This window comes from Sceloporus occidentalis, unplaced genomic scaffold (assembly GCF_023333645.1).
Source record: "Sceloporus occidentalis isolate IW3139 unplaced genomic scaffold, rSceOcc1.0.p SCAF_85, whole genome shotgun sequence".
Lineage (NCBI taxonomy): Eukaryota > Metazoa > Chordata > Lepidosauria > Squamata > Phrynosomatidae > Sceloporus > Sceloporus occidentalis.
The window spans coordinates 4,358,570-4,381,736 of record NW_028317065.1 but is presented as its reverse complement, the minus strand read 5'-3'; the positions used below and the strand labels follow the sequence as shown (position 1 = coordinate 4,381,736).

At 37.9% G+C, this 23,167-nt stretch overlaps 1 protein-coding gene across 1 annotated transcript in view; it reads right to left on the bottom strand.

Annotated features, from left to right (window-relative positions):
• Positions 1-22,242: 22,242 nt before the first annotated feature.
• The window catches only part of LOC149285086 (SH2 domain-containing adapter protein B-like), a 96,436-nt gene continuing 95,511 nt past the window's right edge, over positions 22,243-23,167 (bottom strand). Inside the window, exon 6 of the mRNA XM_089495846.1 lies at positions 22,243-22,426. Within this exon, the coding sequence (XP_089351972.1) occupies positions 22,243-22,426 (184 nt within the window). The remainder of the gene's footprint in view (positions 22,427-23,167) is intronic.

Here is a 23,167-nt window from a genome sequence, read left to right as displayed (position 1 = left end):
CCTTAGCTTTGTGGTCTACTTCATGTCCCCTTAAGTATGATTCATGGGGAATCTTTGAATTTCCAATTCCAGGAAAAACTGTGTTGTAACAGTCTCTATACTGTAAATAATAACTTTTTAAAAAAAATCCAGAATTGTAGAAAACAATGCACTTGAAAGCACTTTTTCGTGGATACCTTGAAATCTTCCAAAATGAAAGACTAATGTTTACAAGCACACCTTAACGTTTAACTAAATGGCTTTTTTTCAGCTAGATGAAGATGAAAAGCTCCCTATACACATAAAACAATTTTGAAAAATCATCCAAACAAGGACACATGACCCTGAGGAGGAAGAGCAGCAGCTCACACCACGTGCAGCCTGCCCTGAAGAGAAGATGAGGCTCCGGACAAGGCATGTGAGTGAGTCTTTCTGTTTTTGTGTGTTACAGTGAATATATGTGCCAGTATAAATGTGTTTAAGTGTATTGGTATGTGTTTGTTAGATACTTGGGGGGCACTTGGCTTAGAAAATCCCTGGGACAAGAAGGTGTCAGCCTTCCCCTATACTGTTTTCTTGTGTACAGGAAATGCTCTTTTCATATACATGAGTTATGAAAGGCTGATGTGTTCCCATGGCAGCCCTTTATCACATCAGCCTGAATTCTTGATAGCATTTTCAAACGTTTTTCCAAAGTGGAATTGATAATGATAGTTGACGAGTCACATCTACAGTGCCAAGCAGATACGTTCAATGATGTGTATATATTTAAAGCTTTTACTGAAAAGAAAGGGCACAGAGCAATTTGACATCAATGACCTATTATACAGACATCTTATTTAATATTTTTTATCATATAGCTTTTTAGTGGTTATTTAAAGCTTGTGATTTTTTTGTTTCCCAAAAGGGAGACAGATAGCATAAGTAAGCCTTTTACATAAAGGTTAAGTGATGTTAAAAGGGAAGTAATTTGACTAAGTGCATCCTATAAACATATGAATTCACTTCCTCCATTTTCATAAACGTTTTGCATATTTTGCTTTAAATGGATACCCAATAATACTAAAATTTGTCTGTGATGGAACCCTCCATCACTTGGGCCACTGGAGAGGCCTGAGAGCCAGCCTCCTCCCTACCGACTATGGGCCCTGGCTTTGTAAAGACCAGGGAGTGACAGCCATTGTTTCAGTTTAATGTCAGACCCCACCCCATGGTGCACTACTATGTTGTGTAAGTCACCCCCCCATGGTGCACTAATATGTTGTGTAAGTCAGCCCCCCCTCCACAGTTCCACTACTACAGACATTTACCCCGGCCAAACCTTGGAACTAATTTCGGCCAGTAATAGATAGTGGATGCTGGGACCCCATTTTTTGTTAATCCCTTTACTGACCCTATTGTTTCTGGGATATAGAAGCAAAAGGCTTTCACCAGTCACATGAATCAAGGTGAGATAAATATACAAAAAAAGAGTATCCTACACGTTCTGCAGCTCCCAGAGAAAACACTCCTCACAAATGTTCATATAGAATATACATAAAAAATTGGGCGAAAGGATATGTGGAAAAATAAAAAACAACAATAATAGTGTAGTAAGTAAGCACACTCTTAATATGTGAAAGTGTGAAATTGACCATAAAGGCTTGAATTCTTCTTGCAATCTGGAATATAGGCAAATAACCCCAAATGGTGCAGTATCATTGGTATCAAAATTTAATAGTGAAAGGTAAAAAACTTACAAAGCTGGTGGCATAACCAAGAAATGTTATGCAAAACAGGCAGTATACATAGAAATCCTGAGTGCCGGGTGATGGTAAAACATCCGTAATTAGATCAGAATCCAAGATCTCTGTTCAAAGTAGGTAGTCTCAACGCGTTTCGCCATGAAAATAAACGGCTTCCTCAGGAGAAAAACTTTTAAAACAATGTGAATGCTGCAGGCTAAGAGTCTCTGTATCTCTCCCTATTGTCTCTGGGAGGCAGATTAAGGGGGCGGTTTGTATCCCAATATCTTGATTTATGTTAATGTGTGCTTTGCTGGCTATATCCAGCCATGTGTGTGAAAAATAAAGTAGTGTTCGTTTTGGTTATACCCTACACTGAGTCTCGGCTAGTGACTGGGAAACCGGGTAAAGAGTATGTTGTCCCAGGCTAAGGGAGCACAAGTCAGCGGAGGTAGTTGGTCGGACTATCCAGCTCTGTGACATTGTCTATCCTGAAGCCTTTTATATTTGTCAGTTTTATATTAGTATCTTAAAATTAAAATCCATATTTCACAGTGTTTTCTCTTTAGTACAAAATATACACAATATTTCAGTGCCCTATATTTGAAGATTGAACAGCGGTCACCTCTTACATAGTTACATAGTTAATTAGGTTGAAAAAAAGAAATACAGTCCATCAAGTTCAACCATTCCACATACCCATATAAGTCGATCCAGAAGAAGGCAAAAAAGAAACATTGAGACGGTAATATCATCTCCAAAAAAGAAACATTGAGACGCTAATATCATCTCCAAAAAAGAAACATTGAGACGTTAATATCATCTCCAAGGGAGAAAAAATCTTCTTGACTCCAAGGCAGTCAACCCTGTATTCATTTCATACTGTATCTAGAAAAACATCCAAACTTTTTTGAATATATTGATCAAATTGGCAGAAAACAACTTCAGATGAGAGTTCCACAATTTAACCACCTTAACGTTAAAGAAACCTTCTCTATGTTTAAGACGAAAACTTGTTTCTTCCAATCTTAAGGGATGCCTATGTGTTGTCTGGCAGGTATTGGTCTTGAACATACTAGTAAAGGTTTACAGTATCCCCATGAATACAGACTTTCTTCATAGCTAAAATGTTCCATTCCTTTAATCTTAATCATTTTTTTAGCCCTTCTCTGAACCCTTTCAATTTCCAATATGTCCAGTATATTGTTTCTACTGGTGCCCCAAACTGTTTAAGAAATACAGACACCAAAATAAAGAGGAACTGAAGGTAAATTCAAATAACTTAAAAACAAATTAATTTAAAACTTAACTTTTAATATGATTCCCTAAGTGTGTTCTAGGTAAAGCAGTGCAAAAAATACAACAATGGCAACAAAAGAGTTAAAATTACCGATCTACTGTAAATGAAGTGTTCGGGAAAGGCTGTTACTATTGCCTTTATTTTAGTGCCATTCTAATAACTGAAAGCAGTAACAGCCCTGAACATCCTTTGCTTTGATCTGTGCTAAAAAGCAGGACCACATACATAGGTCACAATTGGGAGCTAGAGATAAAAATGTGAATTGTTCTTGCCCATTCAATCCCACAAAAAGAAAAATGCCCAACGCAAATTTCACTGACTAGCCATTAGCTTCTTTAAGAAAGCTGTGCCGAAGAATCCCACTAGACGATGATGAGAAAGGGGGTAGATTATGGAAAGCAGGGAGGGTAGATGATGAGGAAAAAAGAAGGGTAGATGATGGGGAGCAAGGAATGCTGTAAGGGGCAGGTGTGTATATGGGCAGTGCATATGCATGTATGGGCATTTGTGCATAAGGGCAGTGTATGTGTATATGTGTGTGTTCATGGACAGTTGTGTGTAAATGCAGTGTGTATGGGCAGTTCATGTGTATATGTGTTTTATGGACAGTTGTGTGTTAAGGTAGTGTAAATAAAACAAAAAAATTAGAGGGGGCACAATTTTCCATTCTTGCCTCGGGTGCAAAAGGAGCTAGCTGCAGCATTGGTTTGCTGTGACAGCATCTTACATTGACGCATCCAAATAAGTGGGCAGAGAACATTTAGAGACCATGAAGAGACACTGTTAGAGATTTATTGCAGTAAGAACTGGATATATATATTACAAGCTGGGTAACAGTCAATCTAATTGGATGAATATTTGCATGCAGCATGAATGACAGTGTCCGTTTACCACCATTTCTGAATGAATGTATACATTTATGTTTCTATAGTGGCCAATAATGTCTGCTTGAATAGCAAGGTAAATGTCAAATATAAATTGTATCAATAATTGCAATTCTCGAGTGATATTGTTATATGACGAGCTTGTCAGTATCAATTTACAATTGTCACCTGATATATTGTGATGTGCATTCTGTATGGTGTATGCTGAGATATAAATAAATGTGATTATCAAACATAAGATATCTCTTAATGTATTTATAATAGATTAATAAGCATGTATCTAAACATAGTTTATCAATCCATTGTACATATATTACGAATTATAATTTATTTTTACAAAGAGCATGTGGTATTGATCTGAAATAAATTTTATTCAAAAGTAATTTATGTGTTGTCTATTTATTAACATTTTTATATTTTATATTGTTTATATTCTTTTATATTCTTTTTTATGAATAAATGAAAGTATGAATAAAACACAAAAAAATATTTATGAAGCATTTTTATCTGGTAGAAACAATAAACTATGGCCCACAATAAATGAATAATGTTAGTACATATCAGTATATAAAAGATGAACAATGCAATCCTTTTAATACATGTCAGCATTTTGCTTGCTTTAGCAACAGCTACCTGAAACTGTGCACAGTTGCACAGTCTATTGTCGATAAGAACACCTAAATCCTTTTCCATAGAGGATTTACCCAACGCACAACCATTTAGCATTTTTTGGTTTTCTTATACAAGTGCATTATTTACAATTTTCTATATCAAACACATCTGCCAATAAACTGCCCATTTTTCCATTTTGTGTAAATCCCTTTTCATAGAAATTACATCCTGCTCAGATTTTATTACTTTACATAATTTTGTGTCATCTGCAAAATTTGAGACATTACTTCCAGTACCTTCAGTCATTGATAAATAAATTAAAAAGATTTGGCCTTTGGGGAGAGGGTATCACTGAAAGCGACGTCATTTTGCCCAAATGTTCCATTTGGGTTATGTTTGCAGAGATGTGAACGAAGATGGAAGATTGAAGATACCATATCGAAGATAGAAGAGAAAAGAGGCGAGAAGGTAAAAGGTAGAAGATAAATATAAAGAAGAAGATGTGGAAGTTGAAGTGATCGAAGGTAGGGGAACATTTAGAAAGTGTGAGAGAGAGGGTTAACGACGATGAGAGTGTGAGAGAATGAGGGTGTGAGAGAGAGTGAATGTGGGCACTGGGAAACAAATTTTGTTACCAAATCAAAAATGTCCAGGAATTTTCAGCCGAACTGAATTGGGAAGGTAATTTGTTGCCTTAAAACGAATGTGCCAAAAACGAACCGAAAAATTTGATGGAAATGTTTTTGGCCCATTTGGACATGTCAATTATTTTTCTTACGTCATCAGTAAAAGTATTTAGATAGACAATACATGCTCATGTGATCATTTAAAACTCTCATGCGTGATGTCCTAGATAGCCACATCCACCCCTTATGTATTACATTACATTGTATTTTTTTTAATCGATTGTCTTTAACGGTTTGGGGGTAGATGATGTGTTTAGAATTATTTTGAACTTTTTCTTTACTTTGGAGAGTTCTCTTGTGTCTTACAAATGCCAGGTACGACAAAGTGATATCACAGAGGTTCCTATTAAGTTTTTATTTTTTTATTTTTTTTATTATTTTCATTTTTCTGGATGAAATCCTCCTCTGTATTAAAAACCCTGTGATCAGCAAACAGGACTCCATAGCCCTGCATTGCTGATGAAGCCACAATGTTTGTTATCAGCCAGCAAAGGGACAATCTGTCAGGGTCCACTTTTCGCTGCCTGAACCATGGCTTAATCATACATGTGGTATATCCACCTGTCGTCAGCCCTGCCAGTGGGCTTACCTGTCATCAGCCCTGCCAGTGGTCTTACCTGTCATCAGCCCTGCCAGTGGGCTCACCTGCCATCCACCCTGCCAGTGGGCCTCAGCTCCCCTGTCTCTGCCTCAGCTCCCTTCTATTCTGTTTTCCAGTCCTGCTATTCCGTCTGTGTGCCTGTCTGTACCTACCCATCAATATGCATAAAGGGGTACAGACAGAATCCCCAGTATCCCCTGTACATGGGCTCCTACCGACCTGTATACCCGGTTCCAGACACAATCATAGATTCCCACAAGGTTTGGAGAAGTTTCTTCTCTCCTCTTGAGACCTTTTTGGTGGGTGTCCGCATTGACATTTACTGCAAGTGAATACCATTTATTTATAGCAATTTATATAGTAACTGTGCACTAGGCATACCTGGGAACTTCTGAGCTCTGGCTACCCGGAGCCTTTCCTTGCGGGATGCGCCAAGACCGCCCACTGACATCAGCGCCCTTCCCCCTCCCCACCCAATTCCCTGCTATGCCTAGTTCCTTTAAGGGTATCTGGGCCTAGTCTCACCTCCATTCAGGGCTAGCCTTGCCCCTAGACAGTGACCCCAACTCTTTCAGGGCTAGTTCTTCCCCCACATAAAGCCATATCCCCAGAAGAGGGGACCCACCCAGAATAAATGTATAAATACACTTATAAATAGACAAATTAGTACTATGGAATAATAATGTTCTAAATACGTAGAATTCTAGCGCTAGAAAGTGATTTAAAATTGGGTGACCTTTTACATTCATCACAAAATACATTCACAAAACCTTGAACTAACTATAACTTAAAGGTAAGTAAGGTGAAATCAAGATCCTTACTATGCGTTATGATGAAATATTATGTAGCTGATAACTCACATATAGTAAAAACATTTGAAAGTAGAAATAAAACCCATTTTTTTTAAACTCAAGATGAGCTATTATTCTGACAAAAATGACATTGATCCTGAGAATATTAAACTATTTGTACATGTCATCTTGACAAATCAATTCAACGCCACGCTACCCTCAAGAATTTTTTTTTATATAAAAAAACATTGTGGAGATGCTAACATATAGACCATTTTTGTATTCTAGTTATTAATAATAAAAAAAAATCATGTGTGCATGTCCTCTGTGTGTATATGCTATGTTTAAACACAATGTCAGTGGGCGGTCCCGCTGACGGCAGCGGGAAATACCCCCATTTACAGGAAAAAATGGGCAGGGAACGGGGCGTGTCCCGCGACCTGGAGGATTCGGGTCTTGACCCGGAGAACCAGAGGAGCAGCGCTCCTCCGGCAATCTCCGGTCAAACCCGGAATGTTCCCAGGTATGCACATACTGTAAAGCATATTTCACGTAGACCCACTTAACATATGCACAGGGCCGGCCCGACAATGGAGCCGAGTGGGGCAACCGCTCCAGGCGGCACTTTTGAAGGGGCGGCACTTTGCCGCTCCAAGCCCTTGGTTTTTTTTTTAAACCGAGAAGAGAGAGAGAGGGGCGCCGAGTGGTTTTCACTTACCAAGTTGTCAGTACCCGCTCGGCGCCCCTCTCTCTCTCCTCTGCGAGCCCTCTAGCTCGGTCTCGGTGCTGATGATGTCATTTCTGGCGCTCAGCATTACAAGCCGAGACCGAGACCGAGCAGGGAGATTCATCGCAGGACTGCTGAAAGGTAAATACGGGGGGGAGAGGAAGGGTAGATACTGGAGGGGGCAGCATTTTAAACTTTGCCCCAGGCGGCATTTTGTCTTGGGCCGGCCCTGCATACGCATCTTAAATATTTTAGGATTTATGAGGTGATAATCATAATTTAGCGTTTGTTTATCTGCAGTGCTAAAAACTTAATATGATCAGTTTTTCCTTGCTGAAGCAGTAAGTTATATTATGGAAATATAAACTGCACCGGGAGATTCCATAGCTCTATTACAATAGGGTCACAGTAAACATTAAAACTGACAAGATTCCATTTTTACAATTAGATTAACAGACATTAAAACAGATTGTTGCAGAAGGAAAAGAGGGCCTTGCTCATGCAGGCATACAATCGACTACGTTTTGTAATTAGCTCCACAAGGTCTGTATATCAGCTTCATGGTGGCTGCGACTAAGTCCTATAATTGGTCAGGCAATATAAACAGATATTGACAATGGTTGGGTGATCTATAACAAGTGGCTGGTGTCATTAAATTTCTGTACCAAGGTACATTTTTTATTTTTGGGACAGTTGGCACTTTTGACCTTTCGTAGCATATTCTGACAATTATGTACATATCAACAAATATGTCTTCCTGTCTAGTTCTTTCAACTAAAATATCAATCACATATATGTAACCTTATTAATCATGCCAATGCCATTATTTCAGTTTGTTCCTACGAGGGATTTCCGTCACAGTAAAAAATTGGAGACCTTTCAGCCTGCAGCAATTTTCTTCCCTTGCAGTGCTTGAAGGTGAATCCTATTAACGCAGCATGATTAGTCAACGAATACTTAGACGGCTATGAGCCATCTCATTATGCAAAATTATTATTATTCCTTTATACATATATTTTCCTATTAATTTTGTTGTAACTTCTTCAACGTCAGTGGCTCTGCTTTGGGTGCAACTTTAGCCTTTAGCAGTTTAGATTTCAAATACCATGTCAAATCCTTTCTTTTCGGTAAATTAACCCATGTCAGATGGAATTAACTGACAAATGGATATTTTATTTTTAGCTTCTGATTTATTCCACCATAGCTACTCTTGCGAGTGAAGCAAACAAATGTATCATTTAATTATCAATCCCAGTTACGGATGTAATATCTGGTTTATAAACTTATGACGCACAACGTAAGAAAGTGACACCTTCAAGACAGCAGTTCTTTATATTTAACTTTGCACTTAATTTACTGTGAAAAATATAAATATTTAAATAACTAAACATTATGGGACCAATAATATCCAATGTAGGAAGCTGACAAAACAGTTGTCAAAATGAGAAAACTGATTTGACAGTTTTCGTGTAAAAACTGCTAATGCTGTTCAGTACATTCCTAGGTTACAAAAATGAAAATAAATGAGCCAGACACTAAATCAATTCAATGTGCTAATATTGATGCATGCCTTCATAAATTAAAGGCTGACTCTATAAAACAGAGACAAGTTATAACATGGAGGTGTAGTATTGTAACTAATCATATGTATTAAGTGAAGTTTGTATTAGGTATGTAAGCCATGAAACACATACAGGGGTTGATGGTGATTGAAACTAACCTCAGTTATTTTTCTTAATAAAGCATTTATTCAGAGCTGCAAGTTAAACCATGTGCCGTGTTAGCACTATTTTTCTCAGTCGGCAAAAGAAAATAAAAATACATAATTTTTTAACCCAAATGCCAATGTGAAATAGCAAAAACTAATAAATGTCAAACTGAGTAGATAAAAGTGGCTGTGTCACAAATCTCATTTCGAATTTGTGTTCTATTATTGCATCATTATTTTTAATGTTGTAACACATTGTCTGAAGCCACACTCCTGCGCTAGTATAAAGACGCAATGGGGTATATTCACTAAAAAGTCAAGTGGCCAGTAAGGAATTTGGTATATTTAATAATACACTATGGCAAGATCAATGAGCACAGTGTATGCACGTACTACACCCTTGATAACAATGTTTAGTGAATGCTGACCGTTCTTGTCGATTTCTCATATTGCATCATTTTGAAAGATTAAATGGGAGGTAACTTTTTCTGTAGCATATAGTTGGAAATGACTGCTGTGTCATGATAATTTGATTAAACCTCCCAGTTGTAAGCTCTTCTTCCAAAAATGCTGCATTTATGTGATAAAAGCTTCCTTCAGAAATGACCTCCCTGTGAACTGTCTTAAACTAGAGCTTGTACAAATGACATTTCTCCATCCCTTTGTTAGACTGCCAGATTTGAATTTGATTAGTGATAACACTGAAAGCTTTTAAGAGGAGTCCAAATTTAGTGCCATTGTGATGTGAATTTTCCCCACTGATTGGTGTAATGAGGGACAATCTTGGATGACAGCCTGATAGAGATGGTAAATAGAGTTGCTTTTCATACAGGTAAGATCTGGAGCCATGAAACAGCCGTCTCCCAACATAATTTGAGGATGTATATGCAGTTGAAGCTATAAACAAGCACCTTATTACAGTATTCTCCACCAGTGGAACTCTTAAAGACTAAACGTAAAACTTACATTAACGACAGGTACCTCACATTTACTGTTAAATACGAGAGTAAACTGAATTGGCAGCGTTCGGCTCCATGGAGTAGGCATCTTACCATGGTAACCTGTGAAACCGTGCAAAATCCTAAAGTGGGTAGCATGCTGAAAAAATCCAGGAATCTGGGGCTGTGACATTTCAAGCGCGCACCCCCGCACACACACACACACACCTTAAAACACCCCAACCTCCAACAAAAACATAAAATTTAAAATGTCAGAAATACACATTTAAATATTTTTTTTTAATAAAACAAAATCATATCATGAGCTTTTTGGACCAAAACTCCCATCACCCTCAGCCAGAATACTCATTCTAGGAAATTCGGCCAAAGCACTAACTATATCACCAGGAAGTGAACCTATAGCAGAAGGATAAGAGATGGTTACAAATTACATAATCAGATTTCACTAAGTTGGAAGAACACAGGGAGTTATCATGTTTCAAAATTCTTTTTTTGTATTTAAGATTCAATATGATATTGGTTCCAGGAAAGAGTAATTCTTATTGTATGTGAAATATCAATAGTGATTATTTGGAAACTTTAGCCAAAAAGCATGAATGCTTTATCCCCTCCATGTCTCTCCTTGGCCTGCCAGAACTTGTTCATAGTTTGATGTGTGATAATGATCTTATTTAAACCAGGAGAGTTCAACTACATCAAAGACCTTTGAGTGTTTAGGTCTTGCACTGATTTCATTCTGTAGACCTGTGGACCATATGTGGCATGCCATGGCATTGCGAATATCCACAGCCTGTATAATAACTCTACATTTTATTGTGTATATTAGCTGATGAACAAACACAAGCATTGTGTGAAAATGTTTAGTTATTAATTTGTATAAAATATATTCCAAACCTTGTCATAAAGCATGAGATTGCGATTGTTATAAGGCAATCATCCATGAGCCATGGGGTGCCTGTAAGAGTTAAAGCCCATACCTTGGTGCTTTGTGTTTGGCTGTGCCATGTTTTGCTTTCTATAGTACATCACTTGGTGTAGCTAACTACCCTCTCTTGAGTTTTATGGAAATGCGGGTGAAATAACACGTTAGCTATAGGTGACAGGGTAGAAATGACACTATGGACCTTGTTAGCTATATAACGCCAAAAAAATACACACTGTATAGATTCTGCGCACACACATACACACATATATACGCGTGTGTGCATTAAATATTTGCACCTGGTATCATTACATTCGCCCGATGATAAACTGCAAAGCATCTTAAAAAAATATATCTTTCTTAATAAGCAACACAAATACAAATCAAGCCACTCTTTAAAATCAATCTCTTTGTTAAAACGGCGGCTTCAAGGGCAAAACGCACCAAGCTTATTAATCAGCATTGATTGGGTGTAGTCACCAATGTAATTAACGCCTGTGCTAGAAGGAATCATTCTCACAGCATGGATGTGCCAGTCAGAAGCTGTGGATAATGCATTACCGATACGACTCTGCTGTGCAGCTCGTAATTAGGCCGTGCTTCATAAATGAGCTGGCCCTCCAATCACTAAGCACCGAAGGGAATTGCCACATCACAGGGAAACTGGTTGTGGCTGGAAGTGTAGACAAGAACGTGCGTACGGGATACACAAAATCTCAGACTGAATATGTAGTTGGGTGAAATGACAAGCTCATAGCTGAGGGTTATGCGTGCCTTACAGACATTAACCCATTAATGACAAAGCCCGTACATGTACAGGCTCAAAATGCATTGTTTCCAATGGGTTTTGGGACCGCCCATTGTCCTTAAGGGGTTAAATTCAATCATTCATTGATACAAGGATGATATCGCCTCTGTACTTAACAAACACGAACTTAAAAACATAAAACAGCAAGTCTTCTGCTCATTTTCCTACACACAAGTAAAATTCCTACTTCTACAGAGCAAATGACTGGCCAATGGCCTCTGCTGTGTAAGACATGCATTGAACATTCAGTTTTGCTGTTCTTCTATTAGAAAAAACAATTGTTACATCGTAAGGATGAAGATAAAGACTCGTCCATCAATTCCTTGTGGAATTCTTCCAATGTTTATATGTGTAACTTTTTTTTTTAACCCGGCTTACCTAAACACAAATTGATACTGTTGTATTGATCCGAGAGAGGATAGATTTCCAAAGAAATGTGTGATACTTTTAGTAAGTCAGCTTTTACATAGCGAGAACCGACATAAGCTATTAAGACCTCACAGGTCCCTTTCTTAGCTGAATCTTGATTCATTCACAAGAAAAGGGGCGATGGCTGGTATCCAAAAACCTCCTCGGACTACGCAGTGGCATTTTATTATTGTAACATTACTGACACATTGTATGAAGTTAATGACAATCAGTTATTGAAATTAATGAAATCAGTTACATGGGAAAATGTCCGTATTGTCAATACATTGCCATTGATTATTAGCGACCAATACAAAGGCCTACATCTACTGTCTTATTATAATTCCTTTGCAATCATCTAGTTTTCCCCAGGCTTTTTATTGATTTTAGAGAAATCAAAGGGAGATGAAAACCTATTCAATGATGGATTTTGTTTCTCAGATGCCGTGTGACCAGGTTTTTTTTTAAAAAGAAGATTTTACATGACAGGTGGTTATTTGCTAAGGTCTCTCCAAACACATTTTCAGTACAAGTTTTTAATTTGGTGTATAATCGGTCAGAAATAATAATTAAAAAATGCCTAATTTAATTCCAAAAAGCTGTATATATAATCTTATATATAGTTGCTGTAATAGGTTGGAATCTATTGTTTATGTTGGGTTAAAACTACTGAAAAAACAAAAAACAACAAAAAGCTTGTTTTTTAAATATTATGTTAGTCCAATAAAAAAGGTATCACCGCATACTCTGCAAAACTCTGATTTTTTGACATTGTGTCTACTGGACTAATACGGCTTCACCCTTTCACATTATATATATATAGATATATAATTATATATAATTTTTTAAAATAATTATTAGCTTTTATTTGTATAGCCCTAACAATTACTCATCGTTTTCTACAATACATATATTTAAAGGGCAAAACTAGAACTGACTATACAGACCTATACATTAGGTAGAGAGGGCCCTGCTTCTCCACATCATCAAATGGAGTCCTACAATGCCACTTTTGCTAGCTATTAGTGTCACCTAGGACTACTACTAAGCGTTTTACTGTTAACGCATACCTCCCTCATGGCCAAAGAGAGACACTTTTGTATTCGTGGTATGGCTTGGGGGCAGTGCTTTACCATGAATTCTGATGCAACCTGCTGCAAGCTATAACGCAAGTCGGCCAATTACAAGGAGGTTCATTTATTTTATTTACCAATGTTCTGCGGTTTCTATAAACCAGTGTTAAAACACTGTGATACACTCAAGCTGAGCTCCTAGAGAAGAGGAACATCAGGGAGGAAAGTAGAACAGAGGAATTTGGGGCCCAAAGAGGGACTGTCCATCTTAAAGAGGGCGAAGTATGCGTATTCAGTCAGATGTCAGCTCTCAAAGCAAATGTGAAACCAATTCTATTTCCTATAGTTAACAGTTTAAAACAAAACGGATTCTTTTGCCTTTGTGAAATTGGAGAAAGTAAATCTGATGACCGTGTTTATAATAGCCTTTCCTGTTTTCCGTCCTTGCCGTGTAGATCTCCGTGTGTTTCAGGAAGTGACAGACTGATTCTGGAATTCCCAAACCTGGTATTTTTTACACATCACCCTGACATGAAATATTTGCTCTTCTACCCAATGGCAATATCCAGGCTGCTTACTGCATGTGAGCATGTGAAAACTATGAACCAAGGAACATTTCTGTATTATTTCTTCTGAACTTGGTCATCCTAAATCCAGATGCATAGCAGATGTGTTGCAAGCATTTATTACATTTGTTTTTAAACTGTATTTAATTTAGTGTCAAATTGAAATTTACACTTTAAAACAAAAACAGGAAAAATCAAAGAGCCAAGTGTCCCTCCTTTGTAAGCATAAAGACTCAAACCAGTTTGTCTCTATTTCTTCCCCACGTAACCCTTGGGGAGGGCTGGCAAAGGGTGCAAGTTGAACAATTGCCACTTGTGTTGATTTATATATTTTATGACAATGACAGTTCCCCTTTAAAACCAATTATACTTCAAAAGCAACTTTTTGTTGGCTTGTTTTAGTGTAGGTATGCTTCCAACTTTGTGGGAACAGTTTGGGGATGGTGCTTTTCTATTCCAACATGACTGTGCCCCAGCGGACAAAGCAAGGTCCATAGAGACATGGTTGCATGAGTTTGGTGTGGAAGAAAATTACTGGCCCCCACAGAGTCCTGACGCCAACCCCATCGAACACCTTTGGGATGAACTGGAACAGAGATTGCGAGCCAGGCCTTCTCCCAACATCAGTGGCTGACCTCACAAACGCTCTCCTGGACGAACTGGCAAAAATTACCACAGAAACATTTCAAAATCTTGTGGAAATCCTTCCCAGAAGAGTGGAAGCTGTTACGGCTGCAAAGGGGGGCCAACTACATATTAATGTCTATGTATTTAAAATGTGATGTCATCAAGTGTATGTTGTATGTATGTGTATAGGATTGGTTGCAGCTGAGGGCACTACCCTGGGTTAGCCTTTGCACTTAACCATAAGAAACTGGCATACATTTCTGACATGCATGTTTCCTTTACCTGTAACGTCTGGATGGCTAATGTATGTACGCTAGCAGTCCCTCTGTAATAATCAAATAAAATACAGTATTATTTTCCAAATCGATAGCCCAAGAAATTCCACACATACTGAATGACACAGCTCCCCTATCTTATAATGTAAATGGGAAACGCTGAGATCAACTGCTGTTTTGTCTTTAAGTCTCATGTTCTACGTAAAGTCAGTGGAATGTGTGAAGCATATCTCCCTTCCTGAAGAGGAGATCTGTCATTTGGATTGAAAGCCTGCAAAATTACGACATCCCATTACTTCCCTCGTTTTCACTTTTTACCCTCTGCCAGAATTACTACATTCCCTTTATTACATTTACATTAACACATTCCATAGTCTTAATCTCCGCAGTACAAGAATGACAGCTGACTCAAGCAGCGCAAGGTAAGGGGTGCATAAGAGCTGCCCGGTGGCAATGCCCCTTTACCTCCTTGTGTCTCCGGTGATAAATCAGCTCTGTGGCACAACCCGCTCTGAAACCAGGGGCGCTTTTTATCTTGTTTATCCCCGGCTGCCAAGATCCCTAATTACATTTCTCATAGTATACTATTAATACATTATATTTTAATCTCCACCTAACAGTTCTACATACCTTATTTACCCCTGCTTACCATTACAACTATTCAGAATACCACTCTGTTTTTACCCCTACACCCATTTCTATATTCTTGTAACTCTCGGCGGCTCAGTAGACTATAAAACTTATACACTAACACACTTGGCAGGCAAAAGATGTTTCTATCTTCAATAGCATTAAGTCTCCCATTGTTTATGGTTCAAGGAAACCCAAGTACAGTTTGATAAAAAAGGAAACATCTACAATTAGAGGAAGAACAGGGTGAGGCTTAGAATAATAATTATTGAAAAAAAATGTTTTAACTTCTTAGCTTGGTCTTGATTAAAACTTCCTTTTTTAAAACACCTCGTGTATCACAATTTGTTCGCTGCAAAGTATATCAGTACAAAATGGAAAACAAAAGGAATGTAAGAGAAAATCATTGACTTTACAAACGTTGATAGCACAATAACGATAAGTGGACATGGGCATTATGGTTTTTACATACGTTGTTATATATCAATACAGTTTGCCTTAATGTTCCCCAACAGCTGACCTTAAAAGAGAACACCCACCAATTCTTTTTTTTTTACTAGAATTAGACTCCAATTTTTTTTTTTCCATATTTCTCTGTTTTCTTCTTTTAAAACAGATCTAGTTTTGCATAATACAGGAAGATGAATATTAACCATTTGTATCGTCTTTTTGCCGTGTTATCCCAATCTAGACAAAATAATGTCTTATTCACTGAGTAGGATGTTCTGACTAATGAAAGTATATGGAGGAAAGGACTTCATAGAACTGCCATAAAAAAAATCAGCTTAGTGTGGTGCTTGAGCAGGGAAAGTCACCCAAAATATCACGCCTGGAATTAATAGCAGCCTCTAGGCTTACGCTCAAGAATATTTTTCCATGGGACTTCCTTATTAAATGGGTACTAACGCTATATATATATTAAAGCTGCTGTTCCACCTAGTCTGCTGAATTTAGCACTTATATTTACCACAACTAAATGCAGCATTAGAACCCCCATTCCTAGTACTGGGGTGGCAGCCCTCTATTTAGGGCTCCCTGGTTTGTTGGATGCCTAAATCCTTCAGAAATATTATTATCTTTTATTTATATAGCGCCAACAATTTATGCAGTGCTTCTTACAATACATATATTCAAAGGGAATTACAAAACTAGAATTGACAGACTAAGTCAAACTGTTTTGTCTTATTCTGAATTTTTCCAAAGGTGAGCACTTTTTTTTAATGTTATTATTATTATAGCGTCAGTAGAAAGAATAACATGACAGAATTATTAAGGGTTTATTTGCTTTACATACTAGTGAATGCAACTAATGTGCATCACAATCATGGTTAACACATGGTCTCCCCTCATGGATCGACACTTTTCTGGTTTGCAGAATTTAATACCGTAACCTAATGCAATATGATACTTCTTAGTACTGTAGTATACTTCACCACCCTGAATAAAATAATTGTTTAATCATTTAAAATGTTGCCTTGTCAATGTGGCACAAATGCAAGTACTGATAGGTTGTTGCCATACAAAGTGAAATCCTTTTTCAATATTCAGAGGAAATAAAATTACAGATCCATTTATTTTCTTAACATGCTTGAGGGCTCAATGGATGTGTTTGCCAAGTGTAACAGCACTACATGCCCATACTTATTTCATTGGTAACACAACAGGAGTGATCCCTCAATGAAACAAATATAAGCGAAAACACCACAGGGGTCTTGGAAGGTCCCCCAGGTCACACACAGGGTGATAAACAAAGAAGGGTTGTAAGGTCCTGCTTTCTGATTAGTGTATGCCTATTAGGCAGGGAGATGACAGAGAGAAAGGTGTTTCTACCTCTTCACAAAAATTTATTTACATATCTAGAATTAAAAATACCATTTCACCGGGAAATGAACTCAAGTAACCTCACAGATACTTGGGATCTACAAAGACCTCAAGATGTATTACTCATAAAGAAAGAAAAAAATGTATTTTGTCCTCAGTGTATTATGTCCCCCCAAATTCAATACTCCTTTCATCTGGCATATAAAATAAAGCATTTTGTATTCTCCACACTACCCACCAACCCCAAAAATATGAAGTAAACATCTGAGTCTAAATTTTACTCCATAACAATGTGCACGTTGCATAAATGTAATGTTCTTCTTGAGTACCTAAAGTTTTTGACCAAATTGTGTTCCAAAGTCAATTGATAAAAGGAACAAAAAAAAGGACACTGCTTAATAAACGATGAGATGCCCTAGATTTTTGTCATTTGAATAAACCTCTGGTGTTATTTTAAAGATTTAGAGGTTTTAAGGCAATTTAACCTCCCCCCAGTTTTTTATTATGCAAACATTTCCCCTTTAAAATGAGTCAGCTGGCCACTGTTGTTGGATTGGCTACTCACTGTGAGTTATACAAATTAACAATAATGCTATTACTCATTAACGTCTTCAGGACTGAGGCTCAAGTGTATAGCATGTACGTTACAGATGGGCCTCAGAATAAAAAATATGGGCATCAATGGACAAAAGAACATAAAAGGTTTATGAAAAAAGAAACTCAAGCATTACTCATTTGGTATTGCTTGTTTTTTTAATGCATTCTTCCATCGTTATTTACATGTCATATAGCTTCTGCTTCAGTAAGTATTCTGGTCTCCAGTGCAATGACCTTTAACCAGCACCTTGGTATTTACTTTTTTGGTGCTATGAAGACTTTAGGCCACAGTGTATTTGAAGCATCAATTTGTTCTATCCTTGTTCATTGTGGAATTCTTTGTCATTATTGGTAACCAGGATCACACAGAAAACGTTTAAATGAGAGGGGGTATTAGTAGTTATGTCTGCATCACTACCACTTTATTCAAAAACCGTTGATCAAGAAAACGTGATTTATCAGACCAGACAACCTTCTTCCATTGCTCTGTGGTCCAGCTCTTATGCTCATGTGCCCATTGTAGGCACTTTCCGCAGTGGACAGGGGTCAGCATGGGCACCCTGACTGGTCTGTGGCTACACACCCCCATACACAACAAACGGCAATGCACTGTGAGTTCGGCCACCTTTCTATAAGAACCAGCATTTACTTTTTCAGCAATTTGAGCTACAGTAGCTCGCTTGTGGAATTTGACCACATGGGCCAGCCTTCACCCCTACATGCATCAATAAGCCTTGGCCGCCCATCACCCTGTCGCTGCATCTGACGCTTTTCCTTCCTTGGAACACTTTGGATAGGTATTGACCACTGCAGTTTTGCATGTGCTCTGACCCAGCCATCTGGGTCTAGCCATCACAATTTGGCCCTTGTCAAAGTCACTCAGATCCTTACGCTTGCCCATGTTTCCTGCTTCTAACACATCAACTTTGAGGATGAAATGCTGCCTAATATATCCCACACACTGACCGGTGCCATGATAAGATTATCAGTGTTATTCCCTTCACCTGCCAGCGATCATAATGTTATGGCATAATGTTCTGTGCAACAGTAGGTTTAGGGTCTCTAGGTACACTTGCACAAAGACAGGGATTTTGTAGGCATATAGTTAGGTGTATGATTAAACAATTATACCAAACAGGTGCTAATGATCATTAATTTAGGGTGAAACACATTAACTGAAACAAAAATATCTGTGCTGGAGGACTAAAACTGGGTGAAGAGTTTAATACAACATGACAAAATCCATTTAAGCGAGATCTCTCCCAGCCAAAAATTTCAAGGCAGATAGGGGTTTACAAATGTTTTGTCCAAGCTCTTTTGAAGCACAAAGAAATTGACAATATTGATGACTGTGGACGCAGTTGTTGGCTAAGGAAACCTAGCGCACAGATGAAAGAAGCATCATGCTTCCTTGAATTCGTAATCGGAAGATGTCCGGCAGAGGCATCAGCTCAGCATTGGCAGAAAATCATGGGTCCCTGATGAACCCATCTACTGTCCTGAGAAGTCTGGATAGAAGAGGTCTTCATGGAAGACTTGCGGCCAAGAAGCCATACCTCTGACATGGTGGGGGGGGAATCAACTAAATGAAAACACAGCGACTGGGGTGCAGAAATATGGTGGCACGTGCCCCGGTCAAAATTTGAAATATTTGGCTGTAGCAGAAGGCAGTTCAGTTCAGAGCTGGAGAGCGCTACAAATCTAAGTGTTTGCGAAAAACAGTGACGCATAACAGGGGCATCTTATAAGTGTGGAGTAGTGTAGATACTCAATGATCATGCATCAGTGAGGCATCTTATTAGCCCCAAATTTATCCTGCAGCATAACAACCCCAAACATATGGCTAAAGTCTAAGTATGTTTAGCATAAAGAAGACTGAGCAGTCGTGGAAGTGATGGTATGGACCCCCTTAGCCCTGACCTCAACATCATCAAGTCTGCCTGGGATTACATGAGCGAGAAGCAACAAAGGCTGCTAAATCCATCAAACTGTGGTTTCTCCAACATGTTTGAAACAACCTTCCCGCCGAGTTCCTTAAAAAAATGTTGCTGTTCTGAATGCAAAGGGTGGTCACACTAAACATCGATTTGATTTAGATTTTTTCCTGTTGACTTACTTTGTGTTTTGTTAAATGATAAAAATAAACTATTATGTTTATTTTTGAAAGCATTCTGACTTTCAGCATTCACACCTGCCTAAAACTTTAATGTATATATACACACAAACATATTTACCGTTTAAGCTTAATGACCAGCATATTTACAATTATAAATGCTCTTGTAGCAGCTTTGCCCATTATATTAAAGGTAACCAGTGGTTAGAGCTTTCAGATTTCTGAAACATTTCCTGCACTGCAAAAGACTAGTGCTTTCTTTGCTGGAACTAAAGTGGTTCTATAAAAAGAACAACGGTCCCCTACAAAATCATTTAACATACACAAACAAAAAGAAAAACCACAATGGTTATAGCTCAGTGTGATATAAAAGAAAACTACATTTCAAAATAGTGATTCTAATGAAGGAAAAATTAATGTATAATTTAAAAAAATGCCATTATGGCTCAAGAGTTCTAAAGATAATAAAATGAGTGGTAAATTTAAAAAAACAAAACAAAAAAAAAAACAAAAAAAAAAACCCTACATCTTCGAACCGGCATTGATTACACCTAATGATTCCTGCATAAATTACATGTTGTATATTAATGTACCCTTGTTCATAAGATGGCCTTCTTTCAGATTGGCATTCTTGATGGTTTAAGTCTGGTGCGCTGTACGGTCTCTGTCAACTAACTCTATAGAAATCACTGGAGTAGTATAATTTAGGAGTCTAGCAGGAGAGGCTTATAATTAAATGTCAGATGTCAGGCAGCGTCGTTTCCACACAATGGGGATTTCTCATTTTCTTCCATTCACATCAGGACACGTAAGGTTTTTTTTCCCCTTTTCCGGGCCTGACCTCTTAGGCTAAGTTCTTAGCAAACAAGATCCCAATTTGCATTAGAATAAGAGTGTAATGAAGTGAAAATTTTTAAGCAAAAGTGAATAGCATTTGAATTAATAAGAGAATAAACCATTAGTTCGGATATGAATTAGGAATTGTCATATTTTTTAAGAGAATTCAAACACGTCCTATTACATTTAGAATACCGTAATCAGAAATACAAAAGCAGATAGCACAGACAAGAAGAAGCATTCGAAGAATTGATGACTGCTTTGGTAGACACCGTAAGTTTTACTGAAACATGCCAAAGATCTGTTTTATTAGAGATAAGACAGTTGGGACCCTAATACTGTACTTTTTTTTGCTATTTGGAAAGTTAAACGAAACAAAAACAGGTTTCACAAGCAAACAGTTAAAAACAACAATACCCTGATTCTTTTACTTGTTTTTTATCAACCTATTAACAGTAGAGTAACGCTTTCCCACAACAGAACAGTCACACTGTACAAACACAAAACATGGTTAACCCTGCCTTTTAAGGCATTCCGACTGTAAGAAGGTGCACAACCACACGTTCTTTGTACCAAAAATGGGGTCAAAAATATACTTATATATTAAATTGCTATTTTTCTTTATTTACATAACCTATTCATAAATAATTAAACCATAACTTGCTACCGCATAACTGACAATTTAGGATTAATGGATGCCGCAAGTGAAGAAAAAAAAAAAAAAAGATAGATTATTGCTCCAAGAGGCATGTGTTTGTGGGTGTAATGTCAGAGCAGGCCTGAGTCTTCCGTTCAGGCTTTCCTTGCACCATTTATTTCCACAGGTACCGCAGAACAGAACTTGTTTGGATTCAGCAGTCAATATTGGTTGAACGATAATGATCCTGAAGCCAGTCATGTACCCCTCAAAGCAACTGGGTGAGAAATCTACACCAGTGTTTTGCTTGACACTTCCCCTTCTATGAACAAAGTGGCATTGCTTGAATAGGCAAGATTAGTCAATCCTTTGTGAATAAGCTGCACCTCAGAACCTAGAAGTACAATCTGTGAATCGAGGAACCACATTACACATTGCGGTGACTGCTTCCTTCAGTGTCATCAGGAAGTAGCATCAACAGATTCATTAATAGAATAGAAAATTAATACTGAAGGTTCCAAAGCGATTTTGGCAAAATAAAGAAATGATAATAAATACATCGTTGTTGGCAAATAATCAACATTGCTTCACATTGTAACATTTCTTTTCGGTGGATTGCTAACTTTCGCAACCCAAACAAGCAATGCGTTTCCAGAACTCCTTTCCACTTTCAGAGCTGCTCAACATACAGACCACAGCAGATAAAAAGCTTTGGGTTTTTTCACCGTCCCTCTTCGTAATAGAAGTATTGTTCATCGTGAATACCATAGTGCAATATTGTAAATATGTTGAGTGCGATACAACCAAGCGTTTGTAGCCTCTAGTTTACGTTCCACAATGCCAGTGCTTGAATAGCCTCCAGCAGTACCCTGCTGTCTTATAGTGCAGCTGTGCTGGCTACAAAGATTCTTCACAGACCCCTGTCCACAGGAAGGGGCAGACGAGTCAATTGCCACACTACAGGGTCCGCACAGCTACAGGGTAGAGAAGTGATAAATGTTCGGCTCCTTTGATTGGAAGCTTTCTAGTCGTGTAGAAATGGATGACCTCAGGGACGCTGTCAAAAGGAGGGCTGTTCTGACCCAGTATATACTTCTCTTTGGTTTTTGACAGCTTCATGTGCATAAAGCCTTGGCTGCTCCTATAGGGAAAATAAAAAGTGTATTAGAAAGGAAAGACTGGAACAGAACCAATGCAATATTCATAATGCCATACAGCGCACATGAGTTAAGTTGAGTGGAGAATTCGTAACAAAGGCCCCATTTTCGTGTTCTGTATTCACTAACCTGCTAGTAACAAATAGAGTAATATATAGTTACAAAAATAAAAATATATACATAGCACTGGGGTGTAAATGTATAGGTGTAAGACTCACAACTAGACTTTTGACAGTGCAAACATTTAACATTGCGGTTACGTATAAAGGGAAGCTCTTGTGTAAGGTGGTAAAAGTGTAAATGCATAAAAGAAAATGCATGCTTTTAACACAAGGATTACTCGTTATTTATAATGCATGTAATTGTTCTCTGAAACGGAGGCGATTCTGAGAAAATGGTCCAAACATTTTTAGTTACATGCAGCGATCATGTTGGAGAAGAGTCTATAGTCCTTGCCTTACGTCACGTTACATACACGTACAAGTGAGAAACCTGTTAACATGGATTATGCTGGCTTGTTAGATATATAGTCTATTTTTCACTACACAACAAACCAGCGCTGATAACGAAAACAGACTACGTCTACGAACCACTGAACCAACTTCTCTCTGCTAATACCTCAGCAATATAGATGGATAGTGCCACAGTGTAACTGTCAGACGAAATAATAGCTCCATAACACCAGCACTAGAATCTGAAATAACAGCTCTGTTCGCAGCCAGCAG